Here is a 24,246-nt window from a genome sequence, read left to right on the forward strand (position 1 = left end):
TTAACTACTCTATATCCATTATCTCGTTGAACCCTGCATTGCAGTGGTATTACCTCATTTTACAACTATCTTTAGGCTTCTGTTTCCTCATACATAACCTGCCCAATTTGCAGTCCACAAAGATGTAAATCTGGACCATTTGACTAGTCTATGTTTCACTGTCAAGTTTCAACAAATTCTTTGTACGGAAATACACATTTCTACATCAGCTAACGCGGCTGGGATGTTTATTATTTTTAGTCTCCTTAGATGCACAACCGGTGCCACACCTGTCCTCTTCCTCACTGCTTTCCCTCCTAGAGTCTGGAGGTATACTCAGGTGCTGAGAAGGATCAAATCATTCTTCCATAATAAGCAGGATTAGTTAGTTCCGGATAATGCTACGATAGCCAGGGAACCAAGTCACTTCTTCCAGTTTAGTAGCAAGCAAGCACAGGAGGCTGCACCCAGTTTCCAAAGGCTTTATTGGTAAACATGCTTTAGAAAAGAAAGATGGATCCTCTTGCTTCCAAGTCAGTGGAACGAAGAGCTGTGTCCAGGGACACGTCAAGCTGTGCCCGCGGGGACTGATGCCTTGTCCACGTTACTCGTAGATCCAGTCAAAAGCACAAGACTTGTAGTCAACCAATTCTTCAGGCTTAAACCATAGGCTGATTTCTTTCTCAGCACTTTTTACTGAATCACTGCCATGAATGATGTTCCTATGAAAGAGAACCATTACTAGTTACATTTTATTTCTTTCTTTTTTGTGAGGAAGATCAGCACTGAGCTAACATCTGATGCCAATCCTCCTCTTTTTGCTGAGGAAGATTGGCCCTGAGCTACCATCCGTGCCCATCTTCCTCTACTTTACATGAGACGCTGCCACAGCATGGCCTGACAAGTGGTGCGTCGGTGCACGCCCGGGATCTGAACCCGCCAACACCAGGCCGCCGCAGCAGAGCGCACGCACTTAACCGCTTGCGCCACCAGGCCGGCCCCACTAGTTACATTTTAAAGTACAAAAGTCTATTTAACGGATAAAGCCAAGGAGAGCCACTGCAGACCTTTTCAGCCAAATTTCCACTTGAAGCAGGAGACTACCCCCAAAGTATTTCCTCTGAAAAGCAGTTATAAAACTATAAAAGTAACTGATCAAAAGCATCCCTTGGGGGGCCGGCCCTGTGGTGTAGCAGTTAAGTGAGCGCGCTCCGCTGCTGGCAGCGCGGGTTCGGATCCTGGGCGCGCACCAATGCACTGCTTGTCAGGCCATGCTGTGGCGGCATCCCACATAAAGCGGAGGAAGATCGGCACAGATGTTAGCCCAGGGCCAGTCTTCCTCAGCAAAAAGAGGAGGATTGGCATGGATGTTAGCTCAGGGCTGATCTTCCTCACAAAAAAAAAAGCATCCCTTGGTTCAACTTTTCTATGCTTCCAAGTTTTCAAAACAGTGCTTATACCCCAAGATTGCTGTGCCACAAAACATTCCTCCTCAAATTTGAAAAAATATAGGAAGAGCCAGACCAACCCCAAACTAGATGAGATATATTCATTAGCAAGGGCCACTTCTGCTGCATTTTCTTACAACACTAATTTGCAAAGCCCAACCAAGACATGCTTATTGACAATGCCTTTATTTCATTTGAATCTCAAAGCTCTGTAAAGTTCCTGTACAGATTTTGTACAGGTGAGGGAACCAAAGGGTTAAGTGACACACTCGTGGACGTAGCAACACCAAGGGCAGGGCAGCGCTGAGGCTAGAACCCCTCCTTTTGCCCCACTCTGTGCTTTCTATCGTGTCACACAGGACCTACCACATGCAGCTCCCTGTGCAGCACCTGAGTTAAAATTTTAAATAGCCTAGGGAAGTAACTGTTGAAGAAAGCTTTCATCCAATGATAATTACCACCTAATTTAAAAGTTCAAATTTTTTCTGAAATTGGGATATAACAAAAATGTGGCTTGGAGGAAAAGTCATCAGTACCCCTCAGGACTTACCTGCCAACTTGAATGCAGAAGTCCCCTCGAATGGTGCCCGGCTTAGAATCTGCTGGATTGGTCTCCCCAAGCATCACTCGCCCTGTCTTCACCACATTCAGCCCCTCCCAGACCTTGACAGTAGGGAAAAGGAAGTGCATAGGATCTGGCATCCAGGACAATTAGGAACAAATGTTTACCCTACCTAACAGCACACAGGAGACTAACCATTGACATGATTGTCAGCTAACCCCAGTAGGTACTACAGGCCTATATAAAATACTCCAAACTCCACCCAGTGTATCGCTAGGATACAGAGAAAGTCTACCCAACTTCGGGACTTCCCAGTCTAGCCGGGAGGAAGATTAACAAGACTGAGGAATCCTGATGCAGCCACCAACACTGAGAAGAAACAGTGATGAAAGGGTAGAGAAAAGGGATCAGACTGGAACAGGATCAGTGGGAAGGGCAGCCCAGAGGACTGTTAGAGCAAGAGACAGCAAAGACTGACAGGAAAGGGGAAAGTGTATCCAGGGAAGAGCAGGAAGGAGAAAAGGTAACCCTCAGGGAACAGGAAGGAGGTGTGCTTTCTCAACAACTGCAGTGCCTCCCCACCATACCCTCCACTTCTATTCTCTTCGTTCCCAATTAGCCATTAATGCCACAGGAGCAAACAGACTGCTTGTCTCCAGCACTGGATTACAGAGGACTTTCTCCAAGGTCTGATTCCCCTTCCTTTTTCCTCCCAGCCTCCTAGTTGCTCCGTTAACTATGTAACTCCAGGAGGCTCCATTTCTAAAACAAGAAACTTGGTAGCTAGGGAAGATGTCTAAAAGAGGGACAGGCAGGCAGTGAGCAAGCCCAGTTATATATCAGCCCTTACTTTCCTGGTTCCCCCTCGTCCCCGACAAGCACTTACCATGGCCACAATGGGCCCCGAGTTCATGTACTTCACCAGCCCGGGGTAGAACGGGCGGTCTTTCAGGTCAATGTAGTGCTGCTTCAGGAGTTCCTCAGAGGCCTGGCATTGAAGACGAGGTACCAGTGAGGAAGTAAACTGGAAAGGCTCAAATATGGCTCCATCCCATCCTCAGAATCCCCCATTAACGTAGTAGATTCTCTAAAAGTCCTGTGGTGTATTTTAGCCCACATTCACAAGTATATAAAAAAATAAAAACCCCAGGGGCTGGCCCAGCGGCTGCAGCGGTTAAGTGCACACACTCTGCTTCCGCGGCCATGTTCTCAGGTTCGGATCCCGGGCGCGCACAGATGCACTGCTCGTCAAGCCATGCTGTGGCAGTGTCCCACATAAAGTAGAGGAAGACAGGTATGGAAGTTAGCCCAGGGCCAATCTTCCTCAGCAAAAATGAGGATTGGCATCAGCTCTTAGCTCAGGGCTGATATTCTTCACAAAAAAAAAAAAAAAAAAAAATCCCATCCAAACCATGAAACCGATGGTATCTTAGCAGAAAGATTGTTCTGATCAATGAAGACATGCTCATAATGTCAATGACGTTACGGATGTTATAATCCTGAAAAGCAGGTGGTTTGAGGATCTAGATTTAGGGAGTTAAGTGTTGGCTGCAATTGAAGGAAATAAATATGCCAGACAGAGGTCATAGCAAACTCCTCTGGCCTAGGCACAACGCCCTTTTAAACATTTCAGATGTTCACTGAGAACGCTCTCCTCTTCACTGACGAGCCTGCTTAAAATTTCGGTGCTTATATATCTGTGCCCCAAATTTAACGTGGAAAATACAGTAAGTGCCCCACGCCGGAGTCTGCAGAGGAAGGGACACCCCACCTAAACTTCAATCATCTCAGAGCTGCAAAGCTAAACCACAAGGGACCCCAAGACTCCATTCCGTGCACGTGCAGCCCCGCGTGGGCCAAGGGAAGGGGCCCGGGGGCAGGCTCTCCTCACTCCCTGCTACCCCCAGGGGGCGACGCCTGGGCAGGTGGCGGCCCACGGTCCGCAGCCGCGGGAAGGAAGCCAGCCCCGAGCAGGAGTCACGGTACCTCCGCTTAACCTTCCCAAGGGCGTCTGTCCCCCGGAGCCCTGGGAGAGGATCATTGGGCCCGAGGGCAGAGAGGAGAGGGCAAAGGGGCTCTCGCGGGGGCAACATTAGCAAACAGGGACCCTGACTCGGAAAAGAGACGCGACGAGCCGCTGCCGGGAAGGAAAAACTCCCGCGACCCTGCTACCGAGGGGGACGGGGAGAGGGGGCGTTACGTGAAGTAACTTCATGGCCACGAGGCGGAATCCCTTCTGCTCGAAGCGCTTGATGATCTCGCCCACTAGGCTGCGCTGCACGCCGTCCGGCTTGATGGCGATGAAGGTGCGCTCCGTGTTGGCCATGGTCCTGCGGGCGGGGGGGTCGGCTCAGGTGCCGCGCGGGGTCCAGGATCCGCAGCCCGCGAGGCCACGTGGGCGCCCCCCCTCCCGGCCGCGCCCGCCCCGCCTCCCCCTCCGTCCGCCGCAAGGACACGTGGCTTCCCGGACGCCTCCGCCCGGCCCGGCCGGGGCCGCCGCCCCTCGGCAGTCCCCGAATGCCCGCGGAGGGGGCGCGACAGGGCTCCCGGGGGCGCGCAGAGCCTGGGGGCCCGGCTCGGACCCGGCGCAGGGGGCTGGGGGGCGCCTGCGGACGGGGACCCGCCCGACGCGGCGCCAGCGGGTGAGGGGCCGGCGGGGAGCACCCCCAGCCCTTACCGAGAAGCTAGCGGGGCGGCGACGAGTGCGCTACGGGGCTGGAGCCGGAGCAGGAGCGGAGAGCTGGGGCGACCACCGGAGCCGGGAGGCGGCGCGGAGGAGGGGCGCGCGGCGGCCACACCCCGGAGGCCCCGCCCCCAACCCGGAGGCCGGACGCAGCGGGCGACTCTGTCCACGCCCCGGGTTTGCCAGAGGCGAGTGAGGCTCCAGGGGCAGGAAGTGATTTCTTCTCCTCCTGATGTCTCGCTAGTAAGACCACGCACGTCCAAATCCACCTCCTCTCTTCGGTATCTGCTACCGCACACGCACACGCACGAAAACCTGCTCTTGATCTTGAGTTCTTCACCCCGGTCAATACCATCTGCTTTCCCCCATCCCCCCGAGCACCCAGAGTTAAGCTTTCTTTCCTCATGCACCCTCAAGTCCTTATCGTTCCCAGCTATGAAATCGTTTTCCTTTTCCCTCCCCTCCGCTTGAGTCCTGGTTCAAGCCCTCAACCTCCCTCATTCAAACGGGCAGCCTCCCAAGGAGCCTCAGCCTCACCTCTCCCCGCAGAGCCTCCTCAAACACCCGTCTGACCCTCGTCCCGCTGTGATGACTCCCCGCTGCCTGGAGGATGGCACTCCGACGCCACGCCGGAGCCGAGTGCCCCGTGCCTTCCGCAGTGCGCCCTGCTCCCTCCTGCCTGTCTCCCCACCCAGCACTGTTGTGGTTAGGGCAGGTCATCCAGTTCAGCCTGAGACACACCCTTGACGAGATTCTAGATTTTCTCATTGGAAATCAGGCTTGTCATCTGTTTGCAGACAATTCCCACCTCCACTGTCACCGTTTGGCGGTGCCCAGCTTCCCTGGGGGAGTCAGCGAGCCGCTCCCCCTCAGCACTTACTGACCCCTGCCCAGCAGTGCTTATACCCTGAGATGATCAGAGCCCCTGTGTCTGTCTCTCCTCAGGACGGTGAGCTGACCACGGGAACCATGTGTCATCACTGTAGTGGGCCTGGCACTGCACTGATAACCTGTAGCTGTCAGAGGGGGTGACAACCCAGGCCTCTATTACACCTTGTTGGCTTTCCAGACTTCTAGTTGCTGAGCATTAGACCATAACACGTTGACAATCCTCATTCTGGAGCAGGGACACCCAGTGTTCCCTCTGGCCTCAATCTGCAGCACACTCTTATTTGAGCTTCCTTTTTCGAGTTACCAAATGTAAACTCTGGGAGAGAGTCTGGGGATTTCACCAGAGAGCTGTTTGCCCCTGGGTCTGGTCACTAATAGCCCCCTGCCCGTCACCTCTCCTTTCCTTCTTGGAAAGACTGTCATTGGGGAAGGTATAACCCTCCTGCCTCACGACACACATATTCATTCCTCAAAAGTCCTGGTACTCTCATCTCACCCCCTAAAACAAACAGGCCATGCCTTGTGTGAAACAGAAATGCATCTAGTTCTCAGCTGCCCCCAAAAAAGGTAGCCCCCAATGGGGGGAATCCTTTCACAATGTATATCAAATCATCACATTGTACACATTAAATATCTTACAATTTTATTTGTCATATACCTCAATAAAGCTGAAAACAAAAAACCAAACAATAACCCCATCCCAACTGTCCTCTTCTGCTTCCTCCTGAGAAATCATGTCCCCTCTATTGCCTCTACCAAAGCCAGGTGAACTGGGAAAACACCAAGAAAACCTGCTCAAGTTTGTGGCAAAAATCAACAGTTGTCAGGGCCACCCCGATGGCGTAGCAGTTAAGTGCGCACACTCCGCTGTGGTGGCCCGGGGTCTGGATCCCAGGCACACACCAAGACACCTCACTTGTCAAGCCATGCTGTGGCGGTGTCTCATATAAAGTGGAGGAAGATGGGCACGGATGTTAGCCCAGGGCCAGTCTTCCTCAGCAATAAGAGGAGGATTGGCATCGGATGTTAGCTCAGGGCTGATCTTCCTCACACACACACACAAAAAATCAACAGTTGTTCCCCATTATCTATCCCCACATTCTCCCTTCTCATATTAGAACTCCTGAGTTTCATCTGGGCACAAGGTTACCCAAATAAAGATAACATTTTCCAGTTTTTCTTGTTGCTACATACAGCCACATGACTAAGTTCTGGCCGGTGAGATGCGAGGGGAAGTGGAGGTAGTAAATTCAGGGTTGTACCCTTAAAAGGAAGGGACACTCCTTCGCTTCCCTCCCCAACTTGCTGGAAGGCGAACAGAGGAGTGGTAACTGGTCCTGGATTGGTTAGAGGGAACCAAGTCCTTGGACAACCTCAAGGATAAGAGCCTTACCACCATCATCACCCCTACTTACCCACTTGGACTTTTTTTTTTCAGCTTTATTGAGGTATAATTGACAAACAAAATTCATATGTATTTAAGGTGTAGAACTTAATGTTTTGATATACAAATACAGTGACGAAATGACCACCACAATCAAGCTAATTAACATATCCATCACATCACACGGTTACCGTTTTCTTTCTTGTGTGTGCGCGCGCGCGCGGTAAGAACACAAGATCTATCCTCTTAGCAAATTTCAAGTATACAATACAGTATTGTTACCTATGGTCACAGTGCTGTACATAAGATCTCTAGCTTGGACTTTCAAATAAAAGATAAGTAAATTTCCATCTTGTCTCTGTTGAAGTAACCAAATCAATATCGTAACAAATCAAAGCTACTTACAAGATTTCTCTTGCTTCTTCTGAGGTCATGTCAGGGACCCAGGCCCGCTATCCACATAGCTTTCCTGTTTTGGAGTAGTTACAACTGAGTCCCCGAGAGCTTCTCAAGCAGGAAGGATACCTTTTATTTCCAATGAATCCCCTGCGCCCAGTACAGTCTTGGCAACCCAGCACGTGTTTGATAGATGCCTGTTGACTGGCTGTGCCAAGAGTGGATGGGATGCAGGGGGAAGTGAGGGACAGGCAAAGAATGTGTGTGTGTGTGTGTGTGTGATCTCTCAGGCCAATATAAATAATTTACATAGTATTTATACTCTCTATTAGCTCAGGTTAGCCAGAGCACATGAAAAAGAAAAAAAGAGTACAAAGTAACTACGGGATGAAACATTTTAATCTGACGGTAGCACATAACACTGTACAGGGAGCACTCACGGCTCCCAGAGTTTCCCTCCAGATTATAAGGAAGGTCTCAGCAATAACTAGATCTGCTATAGCCTGGTCCCCTGCCCATGGGGGGAAAGCAGCGCATCTGCTTTCATGTCACTCGTAGATCCAGTTCTGAGCACAGCTCTTGTATTCCACCAGTTCCTCAGGTTGAAACCACAAGGCGATCTCCTTCTCTGCACTCTCCACGGAATCACTGCCATGGACGATGTTCCTGGATGGCGAAAGAGATGGCCACGTTACCAAGACCAGAAGGATAAACGGCCCAGGAGCTCCCCTCACTCCCATTGCCAGAAAGCCTACAGCCACCACAGCAGAAGAGGCCAAAGCTCCACGGACATTAGTCTACGTCAAAAGAAAAAACCCAGGACTGCCGTTCATGTCAGGATGAAGAATGCCCTCCCCACCTCCAGCCCTCCCAACAACTCTGATGCAAGCAGTGCGAGCCTTCCGGAAGGACTTTGGCCAGCAAAGCGTATTGTACCAGATTCTACCCTCTCCACAGAGACACAACCACAGTGAGGATGACAACCGAAGGCAGAGAGCCCGCAAAGCCAAACACCAACTTAAGGGGGAGAAAAACAATGAACTCTGATTAGAAATTGATCTGCATACGGTATCATGTCCATCCTCAGGAACTCCAATTCCTGTGGCCCCTAACTTGGATTACGGGAAAGGGTAAAAAGCACCAATTCCCACCTGCCAACTTGGATGCAAAAATCCCCACGGATGGTCCCAGGCTTGGAGTCCGCAGGGTTGGTCTCTCCGAGCATCACTCGGCCTGTCTTCACAACATTCAGCCCCTCCCAGACCTCAAAGGACAAAAGAAGATACGGTCAAGAAAGAAAAGCAATCTCAGCAGAAAATCCGAAAACTATTAATTTAAAAAAAGAAAAATAAGAAGCTCCCTTAAGATGACCTTCATTCATTGGACAAATACTTAATGGAGCATCTACTTGTTCTCGCACTGGGAATACCGGTCTCCCTGCTCCCACTCTTGCCTTTCTACAATCCATTCTTAACGCAGCAGCCAGAGTGGCCTTTTAAAATGCCAAGTGTGAAACCTCCCATAACTGCCCAGCACTCAGGAAGTCCATGGCCAAGACAGCCCTACATGAACCTGCCCCTGCCTGTGCCTCTGAACTCATCTCATTCAACCTTCTCTGCCACCCACCAGGCTTCAGTCACTCCAACCTTCTTTCTGTACTTCCAAAAGTCCCCACCCCAGGTCCTTTGCACATGCTGTTTTCTTGGTTGAGAAGGGTCTTCACTGTGAATTTGTGCATAGCTGGTTCTTTCTTCTCATTCAGATCTCAGCTTGAAAATCTCCTTCCTTGACCACCTAATCTAAACTGGTCACTTGCTATCACATCATCCTATTTCATTTCTCTGCATATCACTAATCAATAACTGATACATATATTTTTGGTTTCTTTATTATCTGCCCATCCTCCCCTTTCAAAATGTGTAGGCTTTCAACAGGTACCTGTTTTGCCTCATTCAGGACTGTATCCCCAGTGTCTAGAAAAGAGCCTGGCACAAAGACGACAACCAATACATACTTGGAAAAGAATTACTGCAGTCAACATGAGATCATCTCCCTTCCAATCAGGCAGACCTCTCCTGATCTCTCTCAGCTATGAGCCTTCAGTTGAGCAAGCAAATGCATCGTGTCTTTGGTGGGTCAGAGAGCTGACATATCCTAACTGTCTAATCCTCCCAGCCCATTTCCTCCACATCAATGAAGACCTGGTATCAGAAGAAGGAATCATAACACCCACTCTTCACTCCCCACTGAGTCATTACCATCCCACATGTGCACACTCACCATGGCAACCACTGGCCCTGAGTGCATGTATCTCACCAGGCCGGCAAAGAATGGACGGTCCTTCAGGTCGATGTAGTGTTCCTTGAGAAGGTCTTCAGAAGCCTATACCCCAGGATAGAGAATGAGAATTGGCCCCAAAACTATCTGAGAACCAGAAATCTAATTATTCCCCACTCACCCATCCTGCTCTTTAAAACATGAGCCCTCAGCTCGCTGAATCTGTTATAACCCAATCCCCTCTCAACACTACCAGAGGGGAGCAGTGACGAGACTAAAATTGTTTCAGCTTTGTACCAATTTCTCCCTATGGGCCTTGACTGATCAGAATAAAACCAAAGAACATTAGAATCAAATCCAACCATCTCATTTTAGACCGGAAAACTAACAATATATTATGAATTTCCATTCCCAGAGCAAGCCTCCACTAAAATGTTAGAGGGAAGAGAAGGAGGTGGTCTCGGCATCCAATGAGAAGCAAACTGAACCAGGTCATTTCTCGGGGACACGTCACATGTACTCGGAGGATAAAGGCCCCCTGGTGTGGTGATCAGGGGATTCCCACAGGTGTTTACAAACCACTCAAAAGTCCGTGACATCTAGCAATAAATAATTTTGCTGAAGAATGAATTAGAATCTCTCACAGTGCAAGGCTGCTGTGTGGGAACAATCAAGTTAGCTAGAGAGTGAACCATCTGCTTGGTAATTCCAACTCGACTCTGCGCCACTGCACACACGCTTGTTAAGGGTCTAACAAGGTCCCTGAGTTTTTCCGGTTCTGTGGTACCGCACTCTATAAGGCAGATTGCACACGTCAGTGATACACACAAATGCGGAGATTTGCTCCCGAAAAGCACATCCAGAACATCCTACCGTCCAGCCCGTTAACCGTCAGTCACCAGAGTAAAATCACTCAGCCCGTGATCACTCATGTTCACGCTCACCTTCCCCACCCCTTCCATCCACACAGAAGACTGTAGTGGTAGTCTCCTCACACACTGACCTGACCTTCCCTCACCAGAACACTCTTCTAATTCTATTAGTTGGTTCTGAGTGTCTTTACTCTGCAAAACAGATCACAGGCTTTTTCTTGGGGGAGGGACCTCAAGTTTTCCCTTGCCTCCCTCCTCCACATCAGATTTAAATAACCCTGTAGACTTATGGCAGCTATCCCTCTGCCCATTCTTCAGCAAGCCTATATCCTTGATGGGAAACTCAGCGTAAAGGAGGAAATGTATGCACGTAGGGGTCAGAGAGACTCAAATGAAAATCCCAGCGGCATCAATGACTGTGTGCCTGCAGGCACACTACTTAACTCTCCAAGCCTCAGGTTCCTCCCCACTAACAACCACGGAAAGAGGATTAAGTATCTCTCTGCGTTGATATGAAGGCTGGATGAGAAAACACGTGTGCCCAGTACGCGGTAAATGCCTGATCCATAATACTTTCATTTCACTTCACCTTCAAAACCTAATGTAACATGCAAACTCTCTAGCAAGCAGTGCTCGTCCAACCTGGCTCTGATCACTCCATCAGGCTCTCCCCTCAGCGTTAACATCAGTCCACTCCCTCTTATATTAAGGCAGTTTTTCTAAAACATCACACAGGAACTCAACTGCAAATCAAACTAAATTTAAAATGCACTAGGAGAGTTCAAAGTTGACTCTTTTAAAAGGAAAAAAGATTTCCCCTAATTTATTTGCTTTGAGAATTTGAACTATTTCCCAGGTCTGTTTGAAGAAGGGTTCTTGGCCAATCAATCCTTTGCATTTTTTTAAATATTGCTTTGAAGATGTCTGGCAAGTGTGTCTGCTCTCTGCTGTTTGAGGTGGGCCTCCCCAAGGCCAAAACCAGTTTTCCCCCACACGCCCCGACGGTGCATAATATATGATAGACGCTAAACGAGTGGTAAATAATGATGGAAAGATTTCTTCACTAAAAACTAAGATTTGCTCCTCAACCTGCCTCAGAGAGGGGAAAGTTCTCTCAAATTATCTGCTCAGGAAGCTCAAGACCTGGAGCTCAAACCCCCCCAGGGCTTTGAGTCAGAAATCACAACGCCACGGTAATATGTGGGACTCTGCGTTGCTAAAGGCAAAGGGAGGCTATTCCCGAAAGTCTCAAATAACTTGGTTTGTTCCAAGACTCAGCCACAATGCTAGGCCACCGAGGAGTTTCCAGGTTTCGGGACATTTGTGTGCACCCTACATGGAGAAATCTAAATAACAGGGGAGGGGAGAAACAGAGAGGCTAATCTAGAACATTCCCCTATACTACAAAAGAAGACACAGGAAGAATGAAGTGCACTTACATGCATGAATTTCATAGCAACAAGGCGAAATCCCTTCTGCTCAAAACGCTTGATGATCTCTCCCACGAGGCTGCGCTGGACCCCATCAGGCTTGATGGCGATGAAGGTGCGCTCACTGTTGGCCATGGTCCTGGGGACAGACAGGTGGGGGAAAGAAACAGCACTGAATATTCTGCCTACCTCACTAACCCTCAAGCAGATTATCCCATAAAGCTGGTTTAAATCTGTCACGTCAACTCCAAGTCTCTCTAGTAAAAACCCAGTTCCTCCTCAGGCCCTGCATTTATGAACCCATATCCCAGAGTGGGGAAGGGTCCAAGAGCAGGGGCTAGTTATTTCTAACCCATTTGACTTAATGAGCTTCTATTGAGCATCTGCTGTGTACTCAATACTGTGGCAGAACTACAGTAGCAGATTTTTTAAAAAGACACTATCTTCTCAGTTATCCAGATGAGGAAAACTACACTGATAATGTGACAGTGACATCTGGTACGAGGCAGTATGAAGTACAGTTTGATCTACTGCCACAGGCATGGTATTAGAACCAAAAGGGGTTTTAGAGATGATTTCCCCTTCGTTTTACAAATGAGGAAACAGATTCACAACACCAGAATGATGACCAAAATCCCTATTTCCAATTTTGCATGGACCAAAAGCCCTATGCAATTTATGCCACATCATAAGATGTAATGAATAATCTGACTAATAAATGGAGGATTGTGAACTAGAGCCGTTAGTAATATCTGATCTGGAACATCCTGGTGGAAGGAAATCTAGAGAGCATCTATTCCAGACCTTTCCTTTTACAAAGAAGACTGGGTTCACGACCTGCTCTGTCTCCACCAGATGAGAAAGGAGGCCCTCACCTTGAAAGACAATCCCTAATGTGGAGAGCAGCACCACCTCCTGGCTCCACCATCCTGGACTTCAGTTGTTAACCTCTTATTATAGCACCTTAATATATTTGAATGTTGTGTTTGTGTGTCTGTCTCCCCACTGGTCTACAGCCTGTATGCAGGTAGTCTCCCCTTATCTGCGGGGGATATGTTCCGAGACCCCCAATGGATGCCTGAAACCGAGGATAGTACCAAACACTGTACAGGCATACCTCCAAGATAGTGCAGCTTCAGTCCCAGACCACGGCAATAAAGCAAAAATTGCAATAAAGCGAGCCACAGGAATTTTTTGGTTTCCTAACGCATATAAAAGTTATGTTTACACTATACTGTAGTCTATTAAGTGTGCAATAGCATTATGTCTAAAAAAGCAATATATATACCTCAATCAAAAAAATACTTTATGGCCAAAAGGTGCTAACCATCATCTCAGCCTCCGGTGAGTCGTAATCTTTTTGCTGGTGGAGGGTCTTGTAAAAAACACATAAATAAAACAAAGTGCAATAAAACGAGGTATGCCTATGTATACTATGCTTTGTCCTATGTATACATACTTACGCTAAAGTTTGATAAGTTAGGCACAGTAAGAGATTAACAACCATAACTAATAAGAAAATAGAACAATTATAACAATATACTGCAGTAAAAGTTATGTGAACGTGGTCTGTCGCTCTAAATATCTTATCGTACTGTACTGCACAGAAGAGCTGGGTTTCATCGCAATTGAAGACTTGCTTGGGCTGGTATCCTTGCTTCTTAATCAGCTGCTTCAACTCTGCCGGAAGCGTGGCAGCGGCTTCTTCATCAGCAGGCGCAGCCTCTCCAGTAATTTTTATATTTCTCAGTCCAAACCTAGTCCTGAATCTGTGTAACCATCCCTTACTCGCAGTAAATGTCTTGTTCTCACTTGTTTCAGGGGATCCCTTGCTGAAGTCTTCGTACAGGCTCAACGCCTTCTGGCGCAACATGTTGCCATCCAGCGGAACACATTTCCTGTTCATGTCTTCCACCCACAAACTTAAAGCCTTTTCCATCTTAACTAAGCATTTCCCACGCACTGTGGCCGTCACTTTTGCAGTTTGAGGTGCGACAGCAAAACTAGCCCGAATTTCTTTTTCCTTCTTCGCGATTTCACGGATGGAAGATTCGTTCTTACCGTAGATCTTAGCAACCTCGGCATACGATTTTTTTTCTTTCCTTATTAAGTCCAGAACTTTCACCTTTTCACTTAAAGGAAGCACTTTTCGGCTTCTCTTTGGCGCATTCGAATTGCCAGCGCCGCTATTCTTGCGCTTTGGGGCCATCATTAAGTAAAATAAGTGTTACTTGAACTCAAGCACCCGATGCCGCCTCAGTCGATCTGATAACCGAGAGGGCCACTAAGTGACTAATGCGGGTAGCATATTACAGCGTGGGTCCGCTGGACAAAAGGAGGATTCACATCGCGGCAGGACAGCGCGAGATTTCACCACGCTACTTAGAAGGGCGGGCAATTTAAATCTTATGAATTGTCTATTTCTGGAATTTTCCATGTAATATTTTCAGACGGAGGTTGACCGCGGGTCGCTGAAACCTCGGAAAGCGAATCCGTGGTTAAGGGGAGACTACTGAACAGGGATGGTTTACTCCTCTCTCTGTCCCTGGTACCAAGCCACAGGGCCCAGCAAAAAAAAAGTCTTCAATGATCTTGACCCTGCCCCTCGAAGAAAAAGAGGCAAAGCCCCAGGAGTGGCGGAGAACTCCCGATGGAAGCTGGAAACAGCATGGATTCCCCAGGAGGAAACGGGGCTAGGAGCCAGAAATTGTCCCTATCAACGTCCCTCCACACCCACGCCGGCACACACACATTCATTCTGCAAGCACTTACTGAGCACCACCTCCGTGCCCAGCACTGCACAGGACAGAGACAAATAAGGCACCACTCCTGTCCTTGCGGCCTGATGGGAAAGGCAGCCAGGACAAAGGCGAGTCCACGTGGCGCGGGACGTGCGCTGACAGGCTGGCACCTGCCGCAGGCGCTCCCGCCCTGCCCTCCCATCCGATCCCCTCCCACCTCTCGGAGCAGAACTCACCCGACCTCTCCACTTCCCCCTCCCCCGACCCCACTCCTCTCCCTCTCCTCTCAGAACCCGATCCCCTCTCACCCCTCCAGCTGCTCGGGATTCACCTCCGCCTGCTGCCCCCGGCACCGGAAACCTGCCCGGCCCCACGTGGTTGCCGGCAGCGGGACGCGCGGAACGCCTCTGCCCAGATCGGCTGCCGGAGAGCGCCTTTTGCAGAACACCACTCGCCCGCGCTTCCTCCTGTGAGCCGGCTGTCATTCTAGGGAGCAACTTCCCCATGTTTAACTTCCGGCTCTGGTCTTGCATGCTCTTCCGGCAAGCTCCCTGTGTTTTAAGATTCTGTGACTCACTTCCTTCGTTCTCCAGCAAATTGGCTTCCCGAGAGGTGGCGCTCGCGAGCGCCTGACCTAAAAGGAGACAAGTCGCTCTCGCTTGACGTGTCCTCATTCTTTCCAGCCTGTCAAGCAATGAGTTCTTAATTGAGTACTTACTCGGTGCCAGGCCGTAGTCCAGGGTCTGGGGCTATAGCAGTAAACTCTTCTGTGGCCTCTGGTGGGGTTGGGAATGGGGGCAAACAATAAACAAACGAGCAAATCCATACGTAATGTAGTGCATTATGTAGATGCTGCTAAAAAAAAGCAGGGCAAGGGGGAAAGATTGAAGGAGTAAACTACTTTGCAAGATTGGCTGGGAAATCTCTGACGAAGTGACAATAGAACAGATCAGCATGAAGTGAGGGAGCAAGTCCGCTGGTTGTCTGAGGCCGAGAATTACAGGGGCAAGGGGTGGCAGAAAATGCGGTTGGAGAGGGGCCGGATTATGTTGGGGTGGGAAGCCACTGGAGGGTTTTGAACAGGGCATGACATCCTCTGATACACATTTTAAAAAGTCATTCTGACTGCTGTATGAGGAATGGATGGAATAAGGTACAAAAGTGGAATCAGAAGTCTTTTCAACAAATGGTGCTGGAGCAGTTGGACATCTATAGGCCAAAAAAAGAGAACCTCCTCCTAAACCTCCTACCTTAAACAAAAATTCACTCAAAATGGATCATAAACTTAAATGTAAAATATAAAACTATAAAATGTTTAGGAAAAAAACTTCAGTACTGTATTGTATATTTGAAAGTTGCTAAGAGAGTAGATCTTAAACACTCTCATCACAAAAAACAATTTGTAGGGGCCTGCCCGTGGCGCAGTGCGGGTGCTCCGCTTCAGCGGCCCGGGTTCTCCAGTTCGGATCCTGGGCGCGCACCCAGTTGCGCACCGACACACCGCTTGTCAAGCCACACTGTGGCGGCGTCCCATATAAAGTAGAGGAAGATGGGCACGGATGTTAGCCCAGGGCCAATCTTCCTCAGCAAAAAGAGGAGGATTGGCATCTGATGTTCGCTCAGGGCTAATCTTCCTCACACACGCACAAAAAATTTGTAACTATGTGTGGTGATGGCTGTTAGCTAGACTTTTTGTGGTGATCATTTAGCAATATATACAAACATCGAATCATTATTTTGTACACCTAAAACTAATATAATGTTATATGTTAATTATATCTCAATTAAAAAAAGAAGGGCCAGCCCCGTGGCTTAGCGATTAAGTGTGTGCGCTCTGCTACTGGCGGCCCGGGTTCAGATCCCGGGCGCACACCGACGCACCGCTTCTCCAGCCTGTAGCCGTGTCCCACATACAGCAACTAGAAGGATGTGCAGCTATGACATACAATTATCTACTGGGGCTCTGGAGGAATAAATAAATAAAAATAATTATAAAAAAAAAAGAAAAAAATCTTTTTTGAGAGCTAGGCAAAGAGTTTTTAGACTTGCCACCCAAAGCACAATCCATTAAAAAGGAAAAAGTTGATAAATTGGACCTTATCAAAATTAAAAACTTTTGTTCTTTGAAAGACCCTGTGAAGAGGATGAAAAAACAAGCTACAAAGTGGGAGAAAATATTTACAAACCACATATCCAACAAAAGCCTTGTATCTAGAATACATAAAGAACTCTCACAACTCAACAGTAAAAAAAAAAAAATCCAATAAGAAAATGAGCAAAAGACAGGAATAGACATTTCACTGAAAAGGATATGCAGATGACAAATAAGCACATGAAAAGATGTTCAACATCATTAGCCACGAAGGAAATGCAAATTAAAACCACAATGAGATATCACTACACACTTGTTATAATGGCTGAAATGAAAAAATAGTGACAACAGCAAATGCTGTCAAGGAGGAGGAACAGGATCCAGTCATACAATGCTGATGGGAATGTAAAATGGTACAGTCCCTCTGGAAAAGTCTGGCAGTTTCTTATAAAATGTAACATGCGCTTACCATATGACCCAGCAATTGCACTCTTGGGCGTTTATCCCAGAGAAATTAAGACTTATGTTCTATTCACACAAAAACCTGTGCACAAATGTTCATAGCAACTTTATTTGCAATAGCTAAAAACTGGAAACAACCCAAACATCCATCAAGTGAATGCTTACGCAAACTGTGGTCCATCCATACCATGGAACACTACTCAACAATAAAAAAAGAAAAGAACTATTGATACAGGCAGCAACTTGGATAGATCTCAAGAGAATTATGCTGAGTGAAAAAAGCCAATCGCAAGAAATTACATACTGTATTATTGCATTTATATAACATTCTTGAAATAACAAAATTATGGAAATAAAGAATAGATTAGTGCTTGGCAGGAGTTAGGGATGAGGGAGAGGGCATGGTGCCTAAAGGGGTAACACAAGGGAGTCTTTTGGTGATGGAATAGTTCCGTATCTTGATTGTGGTGGTAGTTACGCCAATCTACACATGTGACAAAGCTGCATAGAACTATACACACACACACACAAATGAGTGCATGTAAAACTATAGACATCTGAATAAATTCTGTGGATGATAACAATGTCACTTTCCTGGTTTTGATATTGTACTATAGTTATGCAAGATGTTACCATTAGGAGACACTAGGTGAAGGGTACATAGGACCTCCTTGTACATTTTTTTTTTGCAACTTCCCATGAATCTATAATTATTTCAAAATTAAAAAAAATTTTAAGCAGAACCAGGAAAACTGGTTGAGACTACAGTAGTAGTCCAAGCGGGAGAGGATGGTGGTTTCAACAGGTGGTGACCAAGGAAAGGGAGACAAGTGGCTAGTTACCAGCTACGTATTTAAGGTTGAGCCCATGGGTCATGCTGACGGATAGGATGTGGGGCATGAATGAAAGAAAAATAGATGTTGGTTCCTAGTTTTCTTTTTCTTTTTTTTGGGGGGAGGGGTGCGTTAAATATCAGTCCGATAGAATTATTTACAAAGCTCCTTTTTAGTGGTTGGGGTCCACCATACTAGTGCTTCTAAAACCTCTATGTAAAAACGAGTCACCTGGGGATTCGTTAAAGTGCAAATTCTGACTCACTAGGTCTGGGATGGAGACTGAGAGTTTGATGATTCCAATGCTGTTGATTGATAGACTCTACAATACCATATCCTAGAGCCATGTTCTTTTAAGTTGATGATTTAAGCCTTACTAGGTGGGGAGTGTCTTGCCCAGGCAGTTGCTGGAGGAGGGAGATGGGCAATACAAAACAGGAAGGTCTCATTTCTTCCTGGAAGCCATCCTAATTTCATGACTCAGCCTAACCTTCCTTTCCCAACCCTACACACAACCCTCCAGGCTTCCACAGGTAAATGTTTCTGCAAACAAAATCAGAAAACAATAAGAATTTAAGGCTAAAAATAGTGTTAATGAGCATATGGACCAATCGCTTCTCCAGAAACTTTAGCAAGGGTTTCAGTCTCTGCTTGAAACCTCCAAGAATGGGAATTTACTACCTTAGACATCAGGATCACTGGCTTTCCACCCTCCCCTGGCTAAAAAAAAAAAAACAGTGCTGCTAATGGAATATAGTCACCCCCCAAAATAATAGGAGTAATGTTTGGTGAACTGCTCTAATGATACCAACTACTGTGGAGAGAGCAAGAGTGGTCACTGGGCTGCCTTGCTAGAGTAGTGGAAAGATTTTGCAGAGGAGGTAGAAGTTGGATACACAAAAAGAAGATGGTAAATAGATAAGTCCAGAGGTATTGGGAGATCAGGAAAATAGCCAAGAGCAAAGGATGCAAGCAGAAAAAAATAGGAAATATGTGAGAAACTGATTAGATGCTCCTAATAGAGGGCTATGGAATAGTGGGGAAAAAGACTACCAGTTTAGTGACAAGCCTTGAATGCTAGTCTAAGAAGCTGAGAGCTTTGGCTGTAGTTAATGGAAAGTCATCGAAGCTTTGGAGATAGAACAGTGACATGAGAAACATCTTAAAATTCTAGAACTCAAAAAAACTGTCGAGGGGCTGGCCCGATGGTGTAGTGGTTAAGTTCGCACGCTCTGCTTCAGTGGCCTGGGGTTCGCAGCTTTGGATGCGAGGCATGCACCCATGCACCGCTTGTCAAGCCATGCTGTGGCGGCATCCCATATAAAGTAGAGGAAGATGGGCACGGATGTTAGCCCAGGGCCAGTCTTCCTCAGCAAAAAAGGGGAGGATTGGCAACAGATGTTAGCTCAGGGCTGATCTTCCTCACAAAAACAAACAAACAACAAAAACCATAGAGAGGCTGGCCTGATGGTGTAGTGGTTAAGTTCCCACATTCTGCTTCGGTGGCCCGGGTTTGCAGGTTTGGATCCCAGGCATGGACCTACACACCACTCATCAAGTCATGCAGTGGCAGTGTCCCACATAAAAAAAAATAGAGGAAGATTGGCACAGATGTTAGCTCAGGGACAATCTTCCTCAAGCAAAAAGAGGAGGATTGGCAACAGATGTTAGCTCACAGCCAATCCTGCTCACCAAAAACAAAAACAAAACAAAAAAAACCTGTCAAGGCTATCTAGTTCACTCACTTCACAGAGATACAAACAGACCAAAACAGATAACTTGATTTACTCAAGATTACACTGGTTTGTGGGAGAGCTATGTTTTGGACAGTGAAGAATCTAGCTGTAATCGGGAGGGTAGATTGGACAGGGAGAGGCTAGAAGCAAAGAGACCCACTAGGAGGATGTGACATCATCAATAATCAAGGTATGAGGATAAAAGTGGTCAAAGGAATGTTTATGATAGAATTCCTAGGATAAACTGACAAGATTTGGGAATTGGTTAGATATGATTAACGAGGGATAGAGAGGAACTATATCTTAGCCATGAGAGTGTTTAAGACCATGGGTGTGTTTTCAAAAGATATGGGGGTGATTCTTTCTTTTTTTTTTCGGTGAGGAAGATCAGCCCTGAGCTAACATCCATGCCAATCCTCCTCTTTTTTTGCTGAGAAAGACTGGCCCTGGGCTAACATCTGTGCCCATCTTCCTCCACTTTGTATGGGATGCCGCCGCAGCATGGCCTGACGAGCGGTGCATCGGTGTGTGCCCGGGATCCGAACTCAGGCCACCAGCAGTGGAGTGTGTGCACTCAATTGCTACGCCATGGGGCCAGCCCCACAGGAGTGATTCTTGACTCAGTCACTTATTGGTTATGTGACCTTGGACAGGTTATTCAACCTCTCTAAGCCTGTTTCTATATTTGCTAAATAGGAGTAATAATAGTCACTACTTCATAAGATTGTTGTGAGGATTATACAAAGTAATCCAATAAAAATTTAACACAGTGTCTGGCACAGAGTAAATAATAAATGTCAGCTGTTTGGGTTTTTTAATAGCTGTGGGTAACAAAATTTTACACCTAAGAAACTGTGACAGTGATGATATTAACGGAAAAGGGAAGACCAGAGGAAGCCAGCTAGAGGAAGATGAGTTTGGTGTAATGTTGTACCCGATGGAGGGTGACACAAGAGGGAAAATATGCAATAATCAATTGAGGGCTTTTATCTGGGGTTCAGGAGATGCTAGGCCTAAGGAGAGACATGTAGGAATTATCTGCATAAAAGTGATCTGTAGGTCTAAAAAGTCTTTTATTTAATTTATTTTTTTATTTATTTATTTTTGGTGAGGAAGATTAGCTCTGAGCTAACATCTGTGCCAATCTTCCTCTATTTTGTATGTGGGTCGCTGCCACAGTATGGCTGACGAGTGGTGTAGGTCTGTGCCCAGGATCCGAACCTGTGAACCCGGGCCGCTGAAGCTGAGTGCGCTGGACTTAACCACTGTGCCACGGGGCAGGCCCTAAAAAGTCTTTTAAAAGGAGCGATAATTACCGTTCACGTGTTTTATTGAAAGATTGATCTGTGCCAGGCACAAAGTGCTTTACTTATAGTAACTTGTTTAATCTGCATAACCACTTAATGAGATAAATACTACTATTACCCTCATTTTTTAGGTGAGGAAACTGAAGCTCATGGAGGGTTAGTAACTTGCCCAAGTTCAAACCGCTAGAAGAGGTAGAACCAGGATTTAAACCAATCTGGGCAGTGCCAGAGCTGGGCTCTAAACCACGTGTGTGCTACCTTGCTCTGCACAAGGCTTTATTCCCAGGACTCACTTCCGTGGCAGGATCACTATGGGGTGCAAAGAAATCATAATTCAGCACCAACAAGATGGCTGGCTCTAATATTGTGCAAAGCACAGAATTGATTCAGGTCGTGCCTGTCCTGTTATTAATGATTTAAGGAATCAGAGCAACTAATGCATTATGCCCGAGTGTCAGAAACAGAAAGGCATCTTGGGATGCAGGGCAAAGAGAGAACATTCATAACACTAATTGGGAATGAGCCCCTAGGGAATCTTCACCACCCACAAGCAAGAATGAAGTATGAACCCTCCCACCTTTGACTCCAGAATCAGACTATAAATCAAACAGCAGGATCATTTGGTGAAGGTAATTGCCTCTGTTTCACAAAAACTACAGGTCATCGGTCTGCTTCTGGCTCTAGGATATGCATAGGGAAACTACTTCCTCAATCTTCTGAGTGAGGCCCTGATCCCTGCAGGAGGGAGGAGGAGAGTTTTCTGGGAAACCTGCATTATTTGCTGATGGAGGAAGTAAGTCTTGAGGGACTCTTCACATAGTCTGGTGCAAACCATATGAGGTGGGCACTATTCTAATTCCTATTTTAGGGCCGGCCCCGTGGCTTGGTGGTTAAGTGCACGCGCTCCGATGCTGGTGGCCCGGGTTCGGATCCCGGGTGTGCACCGAGGCACCACTTCTCCGTCCATCCTGAGGCCGAGTCCCACATACAGCAACTAGAAGGATGTGCAGCTATGACATACAACTATCTACTGGGGCTTTGGGGGGAAAAAATAAATAAATAAAATCTTTAATTCCTATTTTACAGATGGGGAAAGTGAGGCATGGGAAGGTTAGATAAGTTACCCAAGGCCACAAAACTTGTAAGAGGCAGAGCCTGGCTGTGAATCCATCTTACTCTTGCTCTAGAGCTCACGTGCTTAACTATCATATTATGTACCACAGATAATGATGTCCTCAGAAATCATAGACTCCTCTGGCCAGTTGAGACCTTAAGGATCACAATCCAACTCAAATTACATCAGTCATCTTTTTTCTTTCTATTCAACTATATTTGCCTTCCTCTGACCCCTCTGCATTTTCTGTTCTTGCCTATGAACAATGACTCCAATACCATTGATCTTTTCTCCTTAAACTCCTCAATCCCATTTATTTTTACATTCTCTTACAAACCTCTTCTTGTCTCCACTTTCTAAACCTAGATATAATAAAGCCTTTAGCAAAAACATGGGCTCTTTGCCTGTGACAGTCTCTCCATTTGCCTTGACCCGGTCTAGTCTTTCAGGCTAAAACTCTCTGGGGGAAGGATTATGTGGCTGAAGAGGCTCAACATTCAGAGCAGTGATTTAGCATTAATCTCCTTCTTGCTTTCATGTGGTTTGACTCTCCAGGACCCCTACTAGGAGTCTTTGACATGGGCCTGGTCTCTCCTGTCTTCACGCATGATGATGATGAGAGTAGAGTGGTTCGGCATGTCTTTCTTTCCTCCTTTCCGCCTCTTCAGATTGGGGCTGAATGCCCTGTAATCCGTGATTTCTATAGGACTGTGATTGTAGTGCCTTTTGTATTAGTCAGGATGGGCTGGGTTGTGCTGCAGCAAAAAAATCAATCCCCAAGTCTCAGCAGCTTAATGTCTTAGTCCATTCAGGCTGCTATAACAAAAATACCATAGACTAGAGAGCTTATAAACAACTGAAGGGAAACAAAATTTGCCACCCAAAGTGTGTCTCTTTAACAAGAGGATTATTTTAGGCTGATTTTTTTTTGAAAGTAACTTAACCAGGTGTGCACTTGCTACTCTTTTTTTTTTTTTAGGGGAAGATCCACCCTACACTAACATCTGTGCCAATCTTCCTTCTTTTTCTTCCCCCTCAAAGCCCCAATAGATAGTTGTGTATAGTTGTAAGTTCTTCTAGTTCTTCTATGCAAGCTGCCACCATAGCATGGCTACTGACAGATGAGTGGTGTGGTTTCGTGTCCGGGAACCGAACCTGGGCCACCGAAGTGAGAGTGCTGAACTTTAACTGCTATGCCATCAGGACTGGCTCTAGGTTGATTATTTTTGAGAAACAAAAGACTCCAAAAGTTTTCCTTGTTACCTCCCCCTTAATTTCTTAAAAGAATTTAGATAAATGGCCTATAACAGAGCTATCACCAGAGATACCTACAAAGAATATGGGCTAAGTGTGGTGAGGGAGACTGGGTAGGGCCTAGAAATCAGAGTCCTCTCGTGTCCCATTGTCTCTGCAAGGCATGGCAAACATTTGTTTACCAAACATTTGCTTTCCATCTCCATGTGAATTGCCTCCTTCCCTTTGAAGTCCCAAACCTCTACCCCCAACATCCTTTATTGTCTTTAGCTGAAGATGGTATATAAGGTGATGGCTTTGGCCGTTTTGGTGAGTTACTCAGTTTTCCTGGATCTCTCCCATGTATATATGCTATTAAACTTTGTTTGATTTTCTCCTGTTCATCTGTCTCCTGTCAGTTTAATTCTTAGACCAGCTAGAAGAACCTAGAAGGGTAGAGGAAAATTTTTTTCTCCTCTACACAACAGACATTTATTTCTCACAATTCTGGAGAGTGGGAAGTCCAAGATCATGATGCTGACGGATTGCCTCTAGTGAGAACCCCCTTCCTCGTTGATAGTAGTCTTCTCATTGTAACCTCACACAGTAGAAGCAGCCAGGGATTTCTCTGTGGTCTTTTTTCATAAGAACACTAATCCCATTCATGAGGACTCTACCCTCATGACCTAATCACCTCCCGAAGGCCCAACCTCCTAATACCATCACCTGGGGGGTTAAGATTTTCAACATATGAATTTTGGGGGGACATAAACATTCAGCCCATTGCATTGAACAAAACCAAACTT

General features: G+C 46.8%; 2 protein-coding genes across 3 annotated transcripts; both read right to left on the reverse strand.

Moving 5' to 3' along the window:
* Positions 1-446: 446 nt before the first annotated feature.
* On the reverse strand, positions 447-4,826 carry NME2 (NME/NM23 nucleoside diphosphate kinase 2). Its single transcript, XM_087440972.1, has 5 exons — positions 4,667-4,826; positions 4,190-4,319; positions 2,876-2,977; positions 1,978-2,090; positions 447-701 (listed from the first exon to the last, which is right to left on the reverse strand). The coding sequence occupies exons 2-5, from the start codon at positions 4,313-4,315 to the stop codon at positions 584-586; spliced, it is 459 nt and encodes a 152-aa protein (XP_087297098.1). The 5' UTR covers positions 4,316-4,319; positions 4,667-4,826; the 3' UTR covers positions 447-583.
* Positions 4,827-7,724: 2,898 nt separating this feature from the next.
* On the reverse strand, positions 7,725-15,116 carry LOC101396736 (nucleoside diphosphate kinase A). Of its 2 annotated transcripts, none has more exons than XM_004434733.3 (5): positions 14,972-15,116; positions 11,932-12,061; positions 9,624-9,725; positions 8,495-8,607; positions 7,725-8,009 (listed from the first exon to the last, which is right to left on the reverse strand). In XM_004434733.3, the coding sequence occupies exons 2-5, from the start codon at positions 12,055-12,057 to the stop codon at positions 7,892-7,894; spliced, it is 459 nt and encodes a 152-aa protein (XP_004434790.2). In that variant the 5' UTR covers positions 12,058-12,061; positions 14,972-15,116; the 3' UTR covers positions 7,725-7,891. The 2 variants fall into 2 exon arrangements, with proteins under 2 accessions (XP_004434790.2, XP_087297099.1); XM_087440973.1 differs by lacking the exon at positions 14,972-15,116 and adding an exon at positions 14,695-14,779.
* Between the last annotated feature and the right edge of the window lie 9,130 nt (positions 15,117-24,246).

This window comes from Ceratotherium simum, chromosome 16, assembly GCF_057802395.1.
Source record: "Ceratotherium simum simum isolate JZ-2026a chromosome 16, ASM5780239v1, whole genome shotgun sequence".
Lineage (NCBI taxonomy): Eukaryota > Metazoa > Chordata > Mammalia > Perissodactyla > Rhinocerotidae > Ceratotherium > Ceratotherium simum.